The sequence below is a fragment of the Rhincodon typus genome, chromosome 3, assembly GCF_021869965.1.
Source record: "Rhincodon typus isolate 14 chromosome 3, sRhiTyp1.1, whole genome shotgun sequence".
In the NCBI taxonomy this organism is placed as follows: domain Eukaryota; kingdom Metazoa; phylum Chordata; class Chondrichthyes; order Orectolobiformes; family Rhincodontidae; genus Rhincodon; species Rhincodon typus.
Window position 1 is genome coordinate 104,389,516 of NC_063334.1, and position 17,602 is coordinate 104,407,117.

Genomic DNA, 17,602 nt, shown 5'->3' on the forward strand with positions numbered 1-17,602 from the left:
AGGCCCGAAACGTCAGCCTCTCTGCTCCTATGATGCTGCTTGGCCTGCTGTGTTCATCCAGCCCTGCACCTTGTTGTCTCGGATTCTCCAGCATCTGCAGTTCCTACTATCTCTGATTCAATTAAATAGGGGTTGGGGAGGGTGAGCTGAGAGATGGAAGAAAATCCCAATCTAAGTGTCCATACATCTGAGGCACAAATCCCATTGACATGAGCAAATGATATGCTTTTGTTAATCCCACTCTTGATTTGCTTATGATGTGATATTTGAGAAAATTTGATGTGGAAACAGAGTTTTCTCATGTTACCTGATTAGTACCTGCTCAAACATCCCCTGAACTTGTGGCAAGATAAGGAAATTGCAAAAGCTTCAAATTTCAAATCTGGAAGCTGAATTTGTTAGAACTCGTTGAAATTTCTTATGCAGGTATCCTGACAGAATCATAACGATTCCTACAATTGGACATAAATGTGATTAACATGTTTTTAAAAAGGGGGTTTAATAAGGATTTAACAGCATTTAATAAGGAGATTAACCTCGACTCAATGACTGCATTTCCACCCTGATCAGATGATCATAGGTGCAAGCCCCAGTCCCAGGATTTGAGCAGAGGCTGATGGGTCACTCAATCTGAATTGATATCTGGCTTTGAACATAGATGTTAAAAATTCAATGGCATTTTTTAAAAATCAAAAGGGTTTGTACTCCCATCAGTGTTTGTGCTCCCATCAGTGTTTGTGTCCAGGCCAATCCTGGTTAAATGGAAGCTGTGTTTATTTGTGCTACAACAGTGACTAGACTTCAAAACTACTTTGTTTATCAAAAATACATTGTTGGCTGTGATGTACTTTGGACTGTCTTTCAGTTATGAAAAATTACTTCATAATTTGTTTGATGCAATTTAGATTAAATATATGTTTGTAGAGTTATGCATCATGGTGCATCCATGTACATGCTTCCAAGCCCCAATCCCATTAAGTATCTGATATAGCATGTTTCCCAGGCCGTATCTTCAATGAAACACACTACGTAACTCCGTGGCAATAACACTGGACCCAGTTACCCTTTTCATTTCTTCCTGGTAGCTATTTTCCTGTTTTGTTCAAAACCTGAATTTGAGCCCACCTTGCTGACATGTCAAGAACACTTATCCCTGCCTGATCGCAATCCCAACAGTGCCGATCAGGAACCGTGGCCACTGCAGGCAGTCCCACTGTGCAAAGTCCAGGTAAGTCTGGGGTCTTAGCCGGGGGAGTAGGGGAATCAGCTCCAAAAGCTGGGGGTCGGGAGTACGTTAAACGGGGGGGTTGACATTGGGAGAGAATTCAGCAACGGCCTCAAGGGAGCTACAAATTTGTCACCCTCCCCTTTCTTGATGCCAGCCCATGCAACTAAACCTGCTGGTCTTCCCCCATAGTGTGAGTATGCCCTTGATATAGTAGTGCAATAAGGCTCGTAAATAGCCATTAATTGGCTAATCGAGGGCTCAGTAGACCCAAGGATGGGTGACCACCCAATACTTGCCTATCTGCTCCCAACCCTGAAAATTTCTGATAGGCTGAAGGCAGGCAGCTAACAGCAAGAAGCTCATCTGATGAGTTTTACATTCCCCTCACACTGTTGCTATCCCCAGACTTAAAAGCCAGTGGTTGAGGGGCCGTAATATCCAGTCCCATGTCATAATCTAGGATAGGTGAAGAAAGAAAGAAAGACTTGCAATTATATAGCACTCTTAATGACTACTGGACAATACACAGTGCATAAATGGCAATGAAGTGTTTTTGAAGTGTAGTCACTGTTGTAATGTAGGGAACACCAGAGCCTATTTGCAACATAGCAAACTCTCCCAAACAACAATGGGATAATTTCTGGAAAACCTGTTTTTTGTACATAATGTTGATTGAAGAGTAGATATTGGGCAGATCATAAGAACATTAAGAAGTATGATTAGGTCATGTGGCCCCTCAAGTCTGCCCCACCATTCAACAAAATCTTGGCTGATCTGCCCTAGGCCTCAACTCCTCTTCCATGTCAGCTCTTACAGCCCTCAACTCCTTGATATTTCAAAAACCCATCGAACTCCTCTCTAAAATGTTCAATGATCTAGCTTCCACACCTTTCTGGGTAGACAATTCCAGGTATTCACTATTCTCCTTCAGCTGTCAGTTTTTAATCAGTGTCCCCTTATCCTGTAACTAAGTCCCCTTGTTCACAATTCCCCCACGAGTGGAAACATCTTCACAACACCTACCCTGTCAAACCCCCTCCCCCTCCCCTCAGAATCTTGTCTGCTTCAGTAAGATCACTCCTCAATTACTTTTGTACGTTCTGTCTGTAGAAGGATTGAGAATTTCGGGCATTAGAAACATTCACAAATGCAATCTGCCAGAAACAAATTCTGCTCTCTCTTGAAGAATTTCAACAAATCAATGTCTGCCATTGTCGATGACAATCTTATCCATAAGTCCCCTGTTCTCAGGAAACCAACCACCTCCTGACCTCTAACCTGCAACCTAACATAGGGGCCTTTGATCACCCCTGCTCCAGTCATTGGAACAAACTTTCATTATCTTACAAACTTCAGTCAGTCCATGCTGCACTCAAGGGTAGAGTACCAACCCTTATAGTCTATCTTGCTAATTAAGATCCTTTAAGTGAAGAATTGCTATGCTGGATCTCCTCTGCACCCTTTCCAAAATCTCAATAGTACTAACCATGTGAAAATGCCACAACTGGACACATGTTAACAGAAAAAAGATTGAATTAATATGAAAACCATGTGGAATAGTTGCAACTGTTACAAAAGAGAGATGAAGCACAATGGAAGAGAAGTAAAGATGCAGCAAAAGCATGAAAAGGGGATGAATATGCCGCAAAATAAGAAAAGTGCCTAACTCCCACGAAGAAGAGAGAGAAAGGTTGGGAATCCAACACAGAGTGGAACAGAGAAACTAGACAGTTGACTATCCACAGAAATTTGTTTTTCACTTTTCTTACTTAACATATTCAAATAACTTATCCGTAGAATGTGCAAATCTTTATATTCTGCATGTTTCTGTTGCTGAATTATGCTAACTTGTTAATTTTTCGCTTTGCTTAAATATTTCAATTTTTGTGCACTGTTGAATATCTTTACGTAATCTGTCTTGGCTGATGTATTACCACAATTGTCTGAACATCTGATTACCATATAATGCATCAACACTAAAAAAAAGGAATTGTTTTCAAAGAACTAATGTCACAGAAAAATTAATCCTCATTGAATAAAAATGTTAGTAATAATGTAACTATATGAATGAATTTTACCATAAAAATTACCACAGCATGCCTTTTGCAATGGTAGGTGTAAAGGTTCATTGACCAATGAAAGATAGATTAATGATCGATGAAATTGCCATTCTTCTCCCCTTCAATATACATAACTGATACTTAACAAATCTATCAAATCCGTAACTTTTATACAATAGTTTGAAACCTCACAAAAATATTAAATTATGGCTGAGAGGAAATTTGGCAATGTGATTTCATTAAACCATAGTTTTGGGCTTGTGCTTATAAAGCAAAGCTATAATTAAAGTAAGTATCTATTCAACCAATGCAAATTATTAACTGATGATGATATTTATTGGGCTCGAGAGCGAAGGGGAGTATGCTCCTAGATTGTAGCTCCTTCCTTTGGTTTTGTTCACAAGAAGTGAAACTAAAAATTTGTCCCAAGTTTAATGTCTTCTAGAAAACAGCTATCAATCCTAAAGGAGCTAATTCTTCTTTAAAACATGAGCATTTTTCGATACGATGTGAAGAACTCCAAGCCAAAGTAGATATTATAATAATCTTAAGAGTGGCATTTTACCAAACTTGGTTAAGTACAGTACATGATGTTCATGCACAATCCTTACTTCTTTGCTATTCTTATTGGTTTTCTGCTACTGAAATACTGTCTTTTAATGTCTGTTAATTCTGGAATTGTCTTTCTTTTAACCATGCTGCTCTATGGATCTGAAAGGTGGGGATGTTAGCAGATCATACCCACCCCTGCTTAGCTGTGTACTTCAAAACCAGAATGCTTCTCTTAAGTTAGGTCACAGTAGTCGCCATAGCCAGCCCCTGGTTGTAATCACACCCAGCCCAAAAAGATCTGTCCTGTTCAAGAATGGCTGGCACCTGAACCGACAAAATGCTGAAGCTTGGAGCAGCACAGATGAAGCCACTTCACCGAAGCAGAAGTCTCGCAGCTGTGACGACCTGTTGCAAAACGACTACGTTGACGTTCAGGAGGAGCAGCCTAAGTCTGAGAGCATGGTGACATTACTTTGCGAAGAGCAGCCCAAAGGAGAATACTCCAGAGGTTGGCTTTCACCTCACGGGACTGGGAATGGGAAGCCCCATAGATCACGCATTCGCTGCAAGTCAGCACGTGGTGGCAAAGGCTTCTTGAAGTTGTACAAAAAAATGCATCATATAAACCGCAATGAATTAATCAATCCAGAAGTAATCTGTACTGTGAAATCCAGGGTGTTACAATACGAACAGGAGCAGCACAGAGGTATCTTTTCAGAATGGAAAGAATTTTCCAACGAGGTGCCTAGGGACATGGTACCAACCAGAATCTCTGAATTTGAAAAACTTATCAAGTCCAAATCTATGCCCAATCTGGATAATGTGATGCTAACTGAAACTGCCTACCCGACTGCAAACAGGACAGTCCTCCCAAAACGACGGTTATCCATTGAATCACTATTAGATGAGGAAAATCAAGGCAGGAAAGTATCTATGATGCAACAGCATTGCATCTCTAAAGCTATGATGCCGATTCATATTAAAGTGACAAACGAAAACCAGCAAAGAATAGCATCGCGGTTTGAAAGCTTGGAAATGGACAGTGACCATGAGGTAATGGTGTCAGACCTCAGTGATTGCATCCCAGTTGAAGGCTCATCCTTTTGTAGTGAAAGTGACTTTGACCATTACTCGTTCACCTCTTCAGAAAGTTTTTATGGCTCAGGCCACCATGCCCATCACCATAAGCATCTTCTCAGCTCCTGCAAAGGCAGGTGCCCAGCCTCTTACACAAGATTCACCACCATGCTGAAACATGAAAGGGCCAATCAAGAGAAAAAGACAGCCCCCAGGAAGCCTGAAGCAGAGTCCAACCTCTCCAAGTTGGCATTCCTTGTCAGTCCCGTGCCTTTCAGGAGGAAAAAGGGCTTACCTCCTCAAAGAAAAACTGAGAAACCAAAATCTAAATCAGTGTTTGAAGCACTGGATTCTGCATTGAAAGACATCTACGATCATATCAAAGCAGAAAAGAGGCGTGGGAGTCTACCTGATAACAGCATACTACACAGACTGATAACTGAACTGCTTCCGGATATTCCTGAACGAAACTCTTCCCTCAAGGTTCTGAGGAAAAAGCAGAGTCCACTGCCTTCTGACCGGCAAGAGGAGGAGGTTAATTTTCCTTTGTACCAGTGTGATTATGAAAAACATCCCTTTAGTGCCTCTTATCAGGACATGGACACCAACAACAACCCAGAGAATGATTGCACATACTACCAAGGTGGCATATAAACCATTACCTTCAATGTGTGTCTGGCAATTGTGTGACCATCAACCATTCATTCTTCATCCATTTTTCCATCTATACTTACATTTAAAAGGGAGAAAAACATGTTATCTTTAGAGAACTGCTAAAGTCAGGGTGTATGGCCCCTTACTTAAGATTGGAGATGTGGTAGTATCTAGAGAAAGAGTTGGTGCATGTTAAAATGTTAATAATAATCGGGGAGGAGGGGCAGCAAAATTTTTTAAAATGTGTAAGCTAAACGAAATAGTTAGACCTATTAGACGCAAACTTCTTATTCATCACAATCATTGGTTGATAGTTTATGAAATATATAAATATTTTAAAACTTTTTAATACAATACAATACTTGAATTCTTCAAACGATATGATGGCTCGGTGGTTAGCACTGCTGCCTCATAGCACCAGGGACCCGGGTTCAATTCCACACCCGGGCAACTGTCTGTGTGGAGTTTGCATGACCTCCCCGTGTCTACGTGGGTTTCCTCCGGGTTCTCCAGTTTCCTCCCACAGGTTAAAGATGTGCAGGGTAGGTGGATTGGCTATGCTAAATTGCCTGAAGTGTACAGGGATGTATAGGTCAGGTGCATTAGCCATAGGAAATATAGGGTTTCAGGGAAAAGGTAGGGAGGTGGGTCTGGTTGGGATGATCTTCAGATGGTTGGTGTGGACTTATTAGTTGAATGGCCTATTTCCACACGGTAGGGATTCTGTGATTTAAAAAACTGATATATATCTATATATGCTATATGAAATAAGTAATACTAATGAAGAAAATGACCAGAATGAGTTTCACAAACTAATCAATTCTATGTATTTTCTGTTATTGTTCACTCTCAGGCCTCTTTAAGATTATCATGCCTATTTTCCCAATTAGGTTAATATAAGAGTTTTTTTTCAGTGCAGTCATTAATACTGTACCTGAAAAATTGATGATGGGAAAAGCATAAAATGTACAAATAATTTATATTTGTGCTTTCAGTTTTTTTAAAAAACAAGATGAAATTTACCATAAGTTTTATTATTGATTAAAAGTGGTAAGTGGATTTTTAATAAATTGTAGAAATTTAAGTGTGGAGGGATAACCATTCAGCCCATTATACTTGTGTCAGAAATAACCCTTCCAACAAGAAACAACTTCTGAAATCCTATTTCCTCCTCTCCACCACCAAACACTTTCAATTGCTCAGACTCTGTCATCAGCAGCTAAATAGATTTTTAGTTTTAACTGCACTTGCAGAACCTGACATTGCTGTCAATTTTATATAATCAGACAGTTCTGAAGATGCCCTTCAGCCCATCAAGTCTGCACCACTAAAGCGACATTAAATCTACACCAGTTTCACCTTCCAGCGCTAGGCCCATAGCCTTGAATGTTTCAAGTACTCAGCCAAGTACTTTTTAAAGGTGGTGACGTGGCCCATCTCAACTACCCTCCCAGGCAGTGTATCCCAGATTGCCACCACCGTCTAGGTGAAAATGCTTCTCCTTGAATCCCCACTAAACCTTCTGCCTTCCACTTTGAAATGATGTCCCCTTCTTATTGTCCCTTTGACTTAAGAGGAACAGCTGCTTTTAATTCACGCCATTGAGAGGTTTGCCAACATTGCATCTGAAAATTACAGACAAGTATCTTTTTTGCTATTAAATATTGCTTTCAATTCTCGTCTGTCTTCAGAATCTGGGTCTGCTTTAAATATTCCAGGTCCACACAGTATTTAAACTGACAGTAGCTGCACCAGCCTAAAATGAACTAGGAATTCAGCTCTGCAGGGTACCTGATCATACCGGGTACACTCGATGCACTCGGAAGCTCTTTCACTTTAAGCAGAGGACACAATGTATCAATTTTTAATTGGTCTTTTCTCAGTTGTTCCGTCTGGAAACATGCTGACATATTCTATTTAAAAATTTTTTAAAAATCTAGATTTTGGAATTCCCAATTGTATTAAAAGAGGTGATGAGACCATCCATCCATAACCTTCATATTGTTGAATTGTTAAAGCTAAAATATAATTAAATCAAGGCTAATAATAGCTCAGGTACGGCGTATATCGAACTAGAGGCAGGGGGTGAATTAATTTAAGCTAGTCTAAATATGTGCTACTTTACCAGTCATTTTTATGTTTCTCATTTGAATTCATGGATACCAAATGGCGTATAGACTTTTAACAACTGAATGATTTTTTTTCCCTGCTTGGTCTTAATTCGTGTCATCACATAACAAGTTGTTTACAAATGAAATGGTACTGAATATGTGCAGTTTGAAAAACAAAACATTAATGCACAATACAGAGTAGAAATCCAGGACTGCCAATGCTATCATCTATCAGGGAGGCAATGGCCTAGTGGTATTATTGCTAGACCTATTAATCCAGAAACTCAGCTAATGTTCTGGGGAATCTGGGTTCAAATCCCACCATGACAGATGGTAAAATTTGAGTTCAATAAAGAATCTGGAATTAAGGGTCTAATGATGACCATTAATCTATTGTTGATCATCAGGAAAAACTCATCTGGTTTACGATTGTCCTTTAGAAGAGGAAATCTGTCATCCTTACCTGGTCTGGTCTACATGTGATTCCAGAACCTCAACAATGTGGTGGACTGTTAACTGACCCCTAGGCACTGAGGGATGGTCAATAAATTCTGGCTCAGCCAGAATTTGTTCCATGCACAAATTAAAAAAAAATTATTTCCATCTTAATAAATAATCTGACCATGAATGTAGTGACCCTTCCTCATTAGTTGTCCAGGTCATTGTGCTGTTTCTGAGCCCAGGGAAACTGATTTCAACATGAAGTATTTTTGTGGATTAGATTAAGTTCATCTAAAACAAGGTGTGTCAGGAAAAAAATTTGAAGAATGTGATTGCTTTGCCATTGTCTGTATGGATGCCTGCTCTGTAAGGCAAGGCACTGAGCTACATATTGCCAGGAGATCCAGAGAGCGAGAGGGAAGGTGGAAAGAAAGAACAGTCAGGATTTAAGAGTTCCTGAGGGATTTTTCATGGCACAGAGAGAGGTAAAGTGACAGAGGGGTTTGGGTAGGAAGTTTTGAAAACAGAACTAAGACAGTAACATTCCACACTTTCCATGATGGAGATTCACCAAGGAATAGTGGATAGCTAATAACAGCAATCTAAAAGACTGTTTGCAACAATTGCATAAATGGCTCGGTTTTAGAAATCCACTTTTTGGTTGTGAAAATCCACAGATGATGGATGGATCACTCTTTGCAATTTAAGGAAAATCTCAAAATTCCTACAAGCGCCTAACCTGGGATGATGTCAGTCTGTGGCTGATACAATCAGTAAAACTTCACCAATACAGTGATGCTGCCCCTGAACTTCACTACTTCCTTTTCCTGATTGGCTGGTTCTTGTCCCAGTTGATTCCGTCATTTTCTCAGTATGTGCTCTGTGTCAACCAAACTGCTGCTTCTGTTAGGCCAGGCCTGCTGTAAGTTATATGGCTTAGCTGCATACAAATCAGAACAGACTGTAAGGTATGTAGTGCTCCTGAACTCCTATGGCTATTGCCTCTGGGTGTAACAAGTTATTAAATTGCAATATGTTAAACTCAGAATAGATATGTGCAATGTGACGTAATTCTGTAATAGATCTTCATATTGATGTGGCCTTACCTATTTATGAACTGTTGACTAAAGATGCAATAAACAGTGAGTACTAAATAGCAATGAGTTGCCGATAAAAGCTAGTGAAATCATCATGCCTTGAATAAATGATTAATAAATATGGAATAGAAATTTAGGAATAAAGTGTTGCATATTGTCAGGTATTTTTAGCTTCCAGATAGTATAGGGTTTTTGAATAACAGATAACAAGGAAACGTATAAGCTGTTTTTATTCTATCTATTGAATACACATTTATTGATTTTTTTTTTTAAAAAGCATGCTTATAACTTTTTGAGTTCTGATACTGGTGACTGTTTCAGAGATCAGTCCCTGAAATAAAATGATGGAGCATATGCAGGCAGGAATTTAACCAGACATTCCACTCTACAAATACAGCAGCCAGTCTGGAGTGCTCGAAATAACGCGAAATAAGCCTAACACTAACCAAGGACATTTATAAGTGTCAGCAGTGCCAATATGCAACATTTCATACAGTTTCACAACAATTCTGGAGCATTTTGTTTTAAATCAGAGAGTGGAGTTGCCTACTGTGCCTTCATCTATTTTGAGTTCACCGAGGAGCCTTAGCAGGCCTTAGCTGTATTCCAGTATTCCACAGCCTTCAACTCTGACCATGGAACTTGATGCCTTTAACCTCATGCCCCTTCATCTGCAGAAATCCATACGAGATTTATTCTTTACTCACTTGGACATTAATGTGATTTGAACTTAGTCATGGAAAAAAATTAAAGTAACCCTGCAGGTTCACTGTACTTCAGAAATCAGACTATCTTTGAGAAATGACAGTTATTCTGCAGCCTGCATTTTCCTAGAATTACTATGTGATGTTTAAGAATATATTTGAAAACTCAGAGGCCATTCCAGTCCATTCTTAAATCTGAATATGGGCACGTCTTTTGACCAAACAGTCAAAAAAAACCTCCACCTGGTCCATAGTGTGGACAGTAGTGTTTGAACTTGTTGCTTATTTTCTTACATTTTATTTCAAATAGATCAGGATTCTCATAGGATTGTCTCAGAAATGGGCCGAGCAACATTAAAAGACCGTAGAGGACTGACAGATGAACCTCGTAGGAAACCAGAAGATAAAGAGGTAACTGGAAAAAGACAACAGCACAGTACTATGAATAATTATTTAATTTTGCTTTTATATGTGTAATTGTAAAATGTTATAGACAGAATCCTCCCCACAAAAATATCTCATAGATCAAGTGTTTGGTACGCTTACCTTTATTGGTCAATGCATTGAGTATAGGAGTTGGGAAGTCATGTTGAGGTTGTACAGAATATTGATGAGGCCTCTTCTGCAGTACTGTGTCCAGTTCTGGTCTCCCTGTTACAAGAAGGATATTATGAAGCTAGAGAGGGTTCAGAAGAGATTTAGGAGGATTTTGCTGGTATGGAAGATTTGAGTTATTAAGAAAAGCTAGAGAGGCTGGGACTTGTTTTTCGCTGGACCATAGGCGGTTGGGAGGTGACCTTCTAGAGGTTTATAAAATCATGAGGGACATAGATAGGGTTAATGGTAGGTGTCTTTTCCCTAGGATGGGGGATTTCAAGACCAAGGGGCATATTTTTAAGGTGAGAAGAGAGAGATTTAAAAAAGACATGAGAGGCAACTTTTTTAACACAGAGGATGGTTCGTGTTTAGAATCAGTTTCCTGAGGAAGTGGTGGATACAGGCACAGTTATAACATTTAAAAGACACTTGGATAAGTACATGAATAGGAAAGATTTGGAGGGACATAGGTCAGGATCAGGCAGGTGGGACTAGTTTAGTTTCGGATCATGTTCGTCATGGACTGATTGGACCGAGTGTCTGTTTCTGTGCTGTATGAATCTGTGAGGGGCATGGACGTGGTGAATAGCCAAGGTCATTTTCACACGGTAGGGGAGTCCAAAACTAGCGGATATAGGTTTAAGGTGATAGGGGAAAGATTTAAAAAGGACCTAAGGGGCAACTTTTTCACACAGAGGGTAGTGTGTGTATGGAATGAGCTGCTAGAGGAGGTGGTGGAGGCTGGTACAAATACAGCATTACAGCTGGAGACAGAGAGTGGTGATAGAGAGTTGCTTCTCAGACTGGAGGTCTGCCATCAGCAGTGTTCCACAGGGATCGGTTCTGGGTCCTCTTTTGTTTATCAATTATATTGATGATTTGGATGAAAATATAGAAGGCGTGGTTAGTAAGTTTGTGAACGACACCAAAATTAGTGTCATAGTAGACATTGAAAAAGATTTTCTAAGATTACAAAGGGATCTTGATCAACTGGGTCAATGGGCTGAAAAATGGCCGATGGAGTTCAGTCTGGATAAATGCAAGGTATTGCATTTTGGTACAACAAACAAGGGTAGGGCTTATACATTTAGTGGTAGGGTCTTGAGTGGTGTTGTAACACAGAGGGACCAAGGAGTTCAGGTGCATAATTCTTTGAAGTTTGTGTCACATATAGACAGTGATGTTAAAAAGGCATTTGACATGCTTGCCTTCATTGCTCAGTCTCTTGAGTATAAGAGTTGGGAAGTCATGTTGAGGTTGTACAGGACATTGGAGAGACCTCTTCTGGAATACTGTGTCCATTTCTGGTCGTCCAGTTATTGGAAGGATATGATTAAGCTGGAGAGGGTTCAAAAGAGATTTACCAGGTTGTTGCTGGGTATGGAAGGTTTGAGTTATAAAGAAAGGCTGGATAAGCTGGGACTTTTTTCACTGGAGCATAGGAGGTTGAGAGGTGACCCTGTAGGAGTTTATAAAATAATGAGGAGTATAGGTAGAGTTAATGGTAGTTGTCTTTTCCTTAGGATGGGAAGTTTCAAGACTGGGGGGCAGACTTTTAAGGTGAGAGGAGAGAGATTTTAAAAAGACATGAGGGGCATTTTTTTTATGCAGAGGTGGTTTGCATGTGGAATGAGCTTCCTGAGGAAGTGGTGGATGCAGGCACGGTTATAATGTTTAAAAGACATTTAGATAAGCACATGAATAGGAAAGGTTTGGAGGGATATGGACGAGGCAGGTAGGACTAGTTTAGTTTGGGATTATGTTCGGCATGGACTGGTTGGACCAGTCCAACTGGTCATACATGCTCTTTGACTCTATGACTGTACGAGGGGCATAGATAGGGAGAATATCCAAGATCTTTTTCAAAAGGTAGGGGAGTCCAAAACTAGAGGACATAGGTCTATGGTGACAGGGGACAGCTTTAAAAGGGACCTAAGGGGCAACTTTTTCACACAGGTTGGAGTGTGTATGGAATGAGCAGCCAGAGGAGGTGGTGGATGCTGGGACGATTATAACATTTCTGGATGGATACATGAAAGGAAGGGTTTAGAGCAGTATGGGCCAAATGTTGGCAAATGGGGCTACATTAATTTAGGATATCTGGTCGGCATGGACGAGTTGGACCAAAGAATCTCTTTCTGTGCTGTACGTCTCTATGACTCTGTGACCTGCTCCTGTATGTTCCTCCATGTGGTTATATTACATTTACATTGTTGCACAGATGTTCTTTAGATCTCAGGAGCAACTGTTAGCAGTGTAGTTTCATTCTCAGCAATATAAGGTCTGCAGTTCAACCCAGGAGGGGAGAAAATTTGGAACTTTCAACTCAGTTGCCTGTTTTAAGAAACAAATAAAGGATCATCTTTTTGAAGACTGGATGCTGCAATCCTCTTTATAGCCAGCGAATCTCATTTAGAAGTGTAATCGTAGAATCCCTACAGTGTAGAAGCAAGCCATCCAGCCCATTAAGTCCACACCAACCCTCTGAAGAGCATCCCACCCAGACTCAACCCCCTACTCTATCCCTGTATCCCTGCATTTCCCATAGCCACTCCACCCAGCCTGCACATCCCTGGGTACTGGGCAACTTAGCATGGCCAATCCACCTAAGCTGCACGTCTTTAGATTGTGGGAGGAATCCAGAGCACCCAGAGGAATCGCACGCAGACACGGGGAGAATGTTCAAACTCCACACAGACAATTGCCTGAAGGTGGAATTGACCTCAGGTCAGTTTGTTCTATTTAGATCGGCATATGGGTGATAGTATAAGGTCGGGGTGGAGGTTAGATAGACCTTAGGTTTAGGGTAAAAGTTCGGCACAACATTGTGGGCCGAAGGGCCTGTGCTGTGCTGTACTGTTCTATGTTCTATGTTCGATGTCCCCGTCACTCTAAAGCAGCAACGCTAACCATTGAGCCACTGTTACACTGAGACCATTACACAGTGGTGTAATCTCTGTGGTAATGTATGAAATGTGGCAACCAGTTTGTCTGCAGCAAGTTCCCACAACCATTAATGTAAAAATGACCAGACTTCATAGAATGGTATAGTCATTGAGATCTATAGCACAGAAAAGGCCCTTCAGCCCATTGAGCCTGTTCCAGTCAAAATCAAGCACCTAACTATTCTAACTGTCCTAACCAGTGATGCCCCTCACCCCATCAATAAATTTTTAAAAATCCATTGGGTACCTAGTATATAAATTAGTAAAAAGGGGCAAGTTGGAGTTCTGAGTTTTTGTTATACCTTTGTTGCAGTGATTATACCAGGAAAGATTAAAAACTTTATGATATTGTTTCAATGATTTGCTTTCATGTTTATTTTGAATAATTGGGACATTAGATTGATTTAATTCTGAAGGGCCTAACTTGTGTTTGACTCACAGGCACATGGCCTCTAGATTCTGCATGGCCTAAAGTAAACAATGATAAAAGGACCATTCTCTAATCAAAGACAGAATTGAGGGTTATGGGGGAAAAATAGTGAGGGGCATAAATAGGGTGAATAGCGAGGGTCTTTTCCTTAGGGTGGGAGAGTTCAAAACTAGGGGGCATATTTTTAAGGTGAGAGGAGAAAGATTTAAAAAGGACGTGAGGGGTAACTTTTACACAGTGAGTGGTTCGTGTGTGGAATGAATTGCTAGAGGAAATGGTGGATGCAGGTAGAGTTATAATGTTTAAAAGAAATTTGCATAAGTACCTGAATAGGAAAGGTTTGGAGGGATATGGACCAAATGCAGGCGGGTGGGACTCCGTTTAGTTTGGGAATATGGTCAGTGTGGACTAGTTGGACCAAACAGTATGTTTCTGTGCTGTATGACTCTATTTGAAGCAAACAGCCATCCAGTCAATCTTTATAATTAGCGCAAGATTTAGGTCAAGGAACCAAATTAGCTTTACATCTGAGTTCAGGTCGTGTTCTTCAAAACTCGGAAAATTTCAGTCACGCAGATATGCCAGCATTATGATATTAATGGCATCGATCTTACAAAACAAATCCTCGATCCGTACAAAAGTATTTATTTTCTTGAAACATATTTTCTCTTTTCAGAGACAGCCTGCTAAAGCAATTTATGATTTTAAGGCTCAAACAGCAAAGTAAGTATTGTTGAAATGTCTTACAATGGCTTTACTTTATTTTGTGCATTCTAGATTTTCAAAGTTAGGATCTGGTCCTGAAGAGGCTCTGTGAGTAGATCTCTCACTAACTAGCTGGCAGGATGTTGTGAAATCAAATTTCTGTTCACCAAAGGGCTGTGAATACTTTTGTTGGTGTCATAAAGTAATGTAGTGTCCCCTAGGCCCAACCATCTTTAGCTGGTTCATCAATGACCTCCCATCCATCATATGGTCAGAAGTGAGGATGTTCTCTGGTGATTACACAATGTTCTGCACCATTCGCGACTCCTCAGATACTAAAGCCATCCACGTCCAAATATCCAGGTAGCAAGTAACACTTGTGTCACGCAATTGCAAGACATTGACCACCTCCAAAAATACAGAATCTAACTATCGCCTTTGATGTTGAACAGCGTTGCCATTACTGAATCCCACACCATCAACATCCTGGGGATTACCATTAATAAGGAACTGAACTGTAGCAGCCATATAAATATCGTGACCTTAGTACCAGATCAGAGACTAGGAATTCTACAGCGAGTAACACAACTGCAGATGCTTTAAAATCTGCTAGAAACAAGTCAGGAGTATGATGGAATACTTTTCTCTTCCTGGATGAATACAGCTCCAACAAAACTCAAGAAGGTTGACACTGTTCTGGACAAAATAACTTGCTTGATTGGCACTGCATTCACCTCTTTCAGCATTCACTCCCTCCATCAGAGACACTTAGTAGATGCATAATGTGCCAAGTACACAAAGAATTTCAGAAATTTGCCAAGACTCCTCTAACAGCACCTTCCAAAGCCTTGATCACTACTATCTAGAAGGAGAAAGGCAGCAGATATCTGGAAACACCACAACCTGCAAGAGCAGTCCAAGCCATTCACCATCCTGACTTGGAAATATATTGCTGTTCCTTCAATTTCATAGGATCAATCCAAAGATACAGATGTTCTGGAAGGCAGTTCACCTCCAGCCAAATCAGGGACGGACAATAATTGCTGAACCAGCCAGTAACAACCACATCCATGAATTAATTTTTAAAAGTAACAGCAGCAGTAATTGACCAATCCGTCTTCTGAGTCTGCACTGCTATTCATTAAGACTGTGGCTAATCTCCTACCCTGATTCTCCATCTCCCTCAATTCTCTTTGCATCCAACAATCACTCCAAGCCTATCTTGAATATGTTCAATGACTGCTCATCTTGAGTTCTGTGGGGTAGAGAGATTTAAAGATCCATAGCCTTTTGAGGCAAGAAACTTTTCGTGCATTACCAAACCCTTATCTGTCACAATAAAAACCGAAAGAACTGCGGATGCTGTAAATCAGGAACAAAAACAAAGTTGCTGGAAAAGCTCAGCAGGTCTGGCAGCATCTGTGAAGGAAAAAACAGAGTTAACGTTTCGGGTCCGGTGACCCTTCCTCAGAACTGAGGCTGTTTTGTTCTGAGGAAGGGTCACCAGACCCGAAACATTAACTCTGTTTTTTCCTTCTCAGTTGCTGCCAGACCTGCTAAGCTTTTCCAGCAACTTTGTTTTTGTCCCTTATCTGTCTCTGTGAGTGGAGGTTTCCCCTCCCTAGAGGTGGTAAGAAGGGGAAAGAATTGAGCAATAAGGTGTAGGACAAAAATATCCATGGGTCACTTTTTCCATTTGCCCTTAAGTGGTCAGTTAGTGGCCATTTAAAAGCCTCAACTCACCACTTCCCTTTTTATCTGCTTCCCTGAGAAAGGCGGCTCGGCTCCCAAGTGGGAAATTGTGATGACCTGAACCCCAAGTTAGTGGGACACTGGGGGACCGACTACCCCAATCTGGGGACAGCCAGAGGCATAGATGGCAGGTGAAGGTGTGGCCTCAAAGCCACTGCGCTGTAATTGTCTCCAACCCCTCATCTCCACACAACCCACCCCCACAAAGAAGAAGAAACTGTAAGTATTCCGTTTCGTTGCCAGACTCCACAAAGTTTGACAGATATTTGGAGCCAGCAGCTGCCACCATCTGATTGGCTAGCAGCTTCTGGTGACCCAGGTCATTAGTGTCAAGGCCTGTGATAGGATGAGGTACTCACCGTTATGCATGCCTGTTAGTTCTTGATGACTAGATTGGAGGGAGTCATGTGTTAGCCACCACCTAACACAACCCCGCTACCCCACCCCCACCACCCCCACCTTTTCTTTTTGGAAAAGGAAAATCAAACCCTTTGTGATTTTTGTGTCCAAGACACCACAGCTATTTCAGTGGAATTTTGTAATGCTGCACCCAGTGAAAATGATATAAACTTAGGAACAGAAGTGAAGCCTGCTCCCCCATTCAATGCAATCCCTACAGTGTGGAAATAGGCCCTTCAGCCCAACAAGTCCATACCAACCCTCAGAGCATCCCACCCAGACCCATCCCCCTAATCTAGGCATCCCTGAATGCTATGGGCAGTTTATCATGGCCAGTCAACCTAGCCTGCACATCTTTGGACTGTGGGAGGAAATCAGAGCACCTGGAGGAAACCCACACAGACACAGGGAGAATGTGTAAACTCCACACAGACAGTCACCTGAGGCTAGAATCGAACCTGGGTCCCTGGCGCTGTGAGGCAGCAGTGCTAACCCCTGAGCCACTGTGCCACCCATTTACAACCTTCTGAGTAAAATAAATTCACTTCATCTCAAAGCTGAGTGACATCCCCCTTGTTTTTAAGCTGTGCCCCCTGATTCTAGACTCTTCGTCCAGGGAAAACACCTTACTTGCATCAAAGATAGTAGGAACTGCAGATGCTGGAGAATCCGAGACAACAAGGTGCAGGGCTGGATGAACACAGCAGGCCAAGCAGCATCATAGGAGCAGAGAGGCTGACGTTTCGGGCCTAGACCCTTCATCAGAAAAGGGGGAGGGGAAGGGGGTTTTGAAATAAATAGGGAGAGAGTGGGAGGCGGATAGAAGAGGGATAGAGGAGAGGAAACAAAA

General features: G+C 41.2%; 1 protein-coding gene across 1 annotated transcript in view; it reads left to right on the forward strand.

The window, feature by feature from the left end:
* Positions 1–17,602, forward strand: part of sorbs2b (sorbin and SH3 domain containing 2b) — a 146,081-nt gene that overhangs the window by 70,279 nt on the left and 58,200 nt on the right. The window contains exons 10-14 of the mRNA XM_048593904.1: positions 4,078–5,560; positions 8,522–8,545; positions 10,097–10,123; positions 13,170–13,201; positions 14,573–14,619. Coding sequence (XP_048449861.1) covers positions 4,078–5,560; positions 8,522–8,545; positions 10,097–10,123; positions 13,170–13,201; positions 14,573–14,619 — 1,613 coding nt within the window. The remainder of the gene's footprint in view (positions 1–4,077; positions 5,561–8,521; positions 8,546–10,096; positions 10,124–13,169; positions 13,202–14,572; positions 14,620–17,602) is intronic.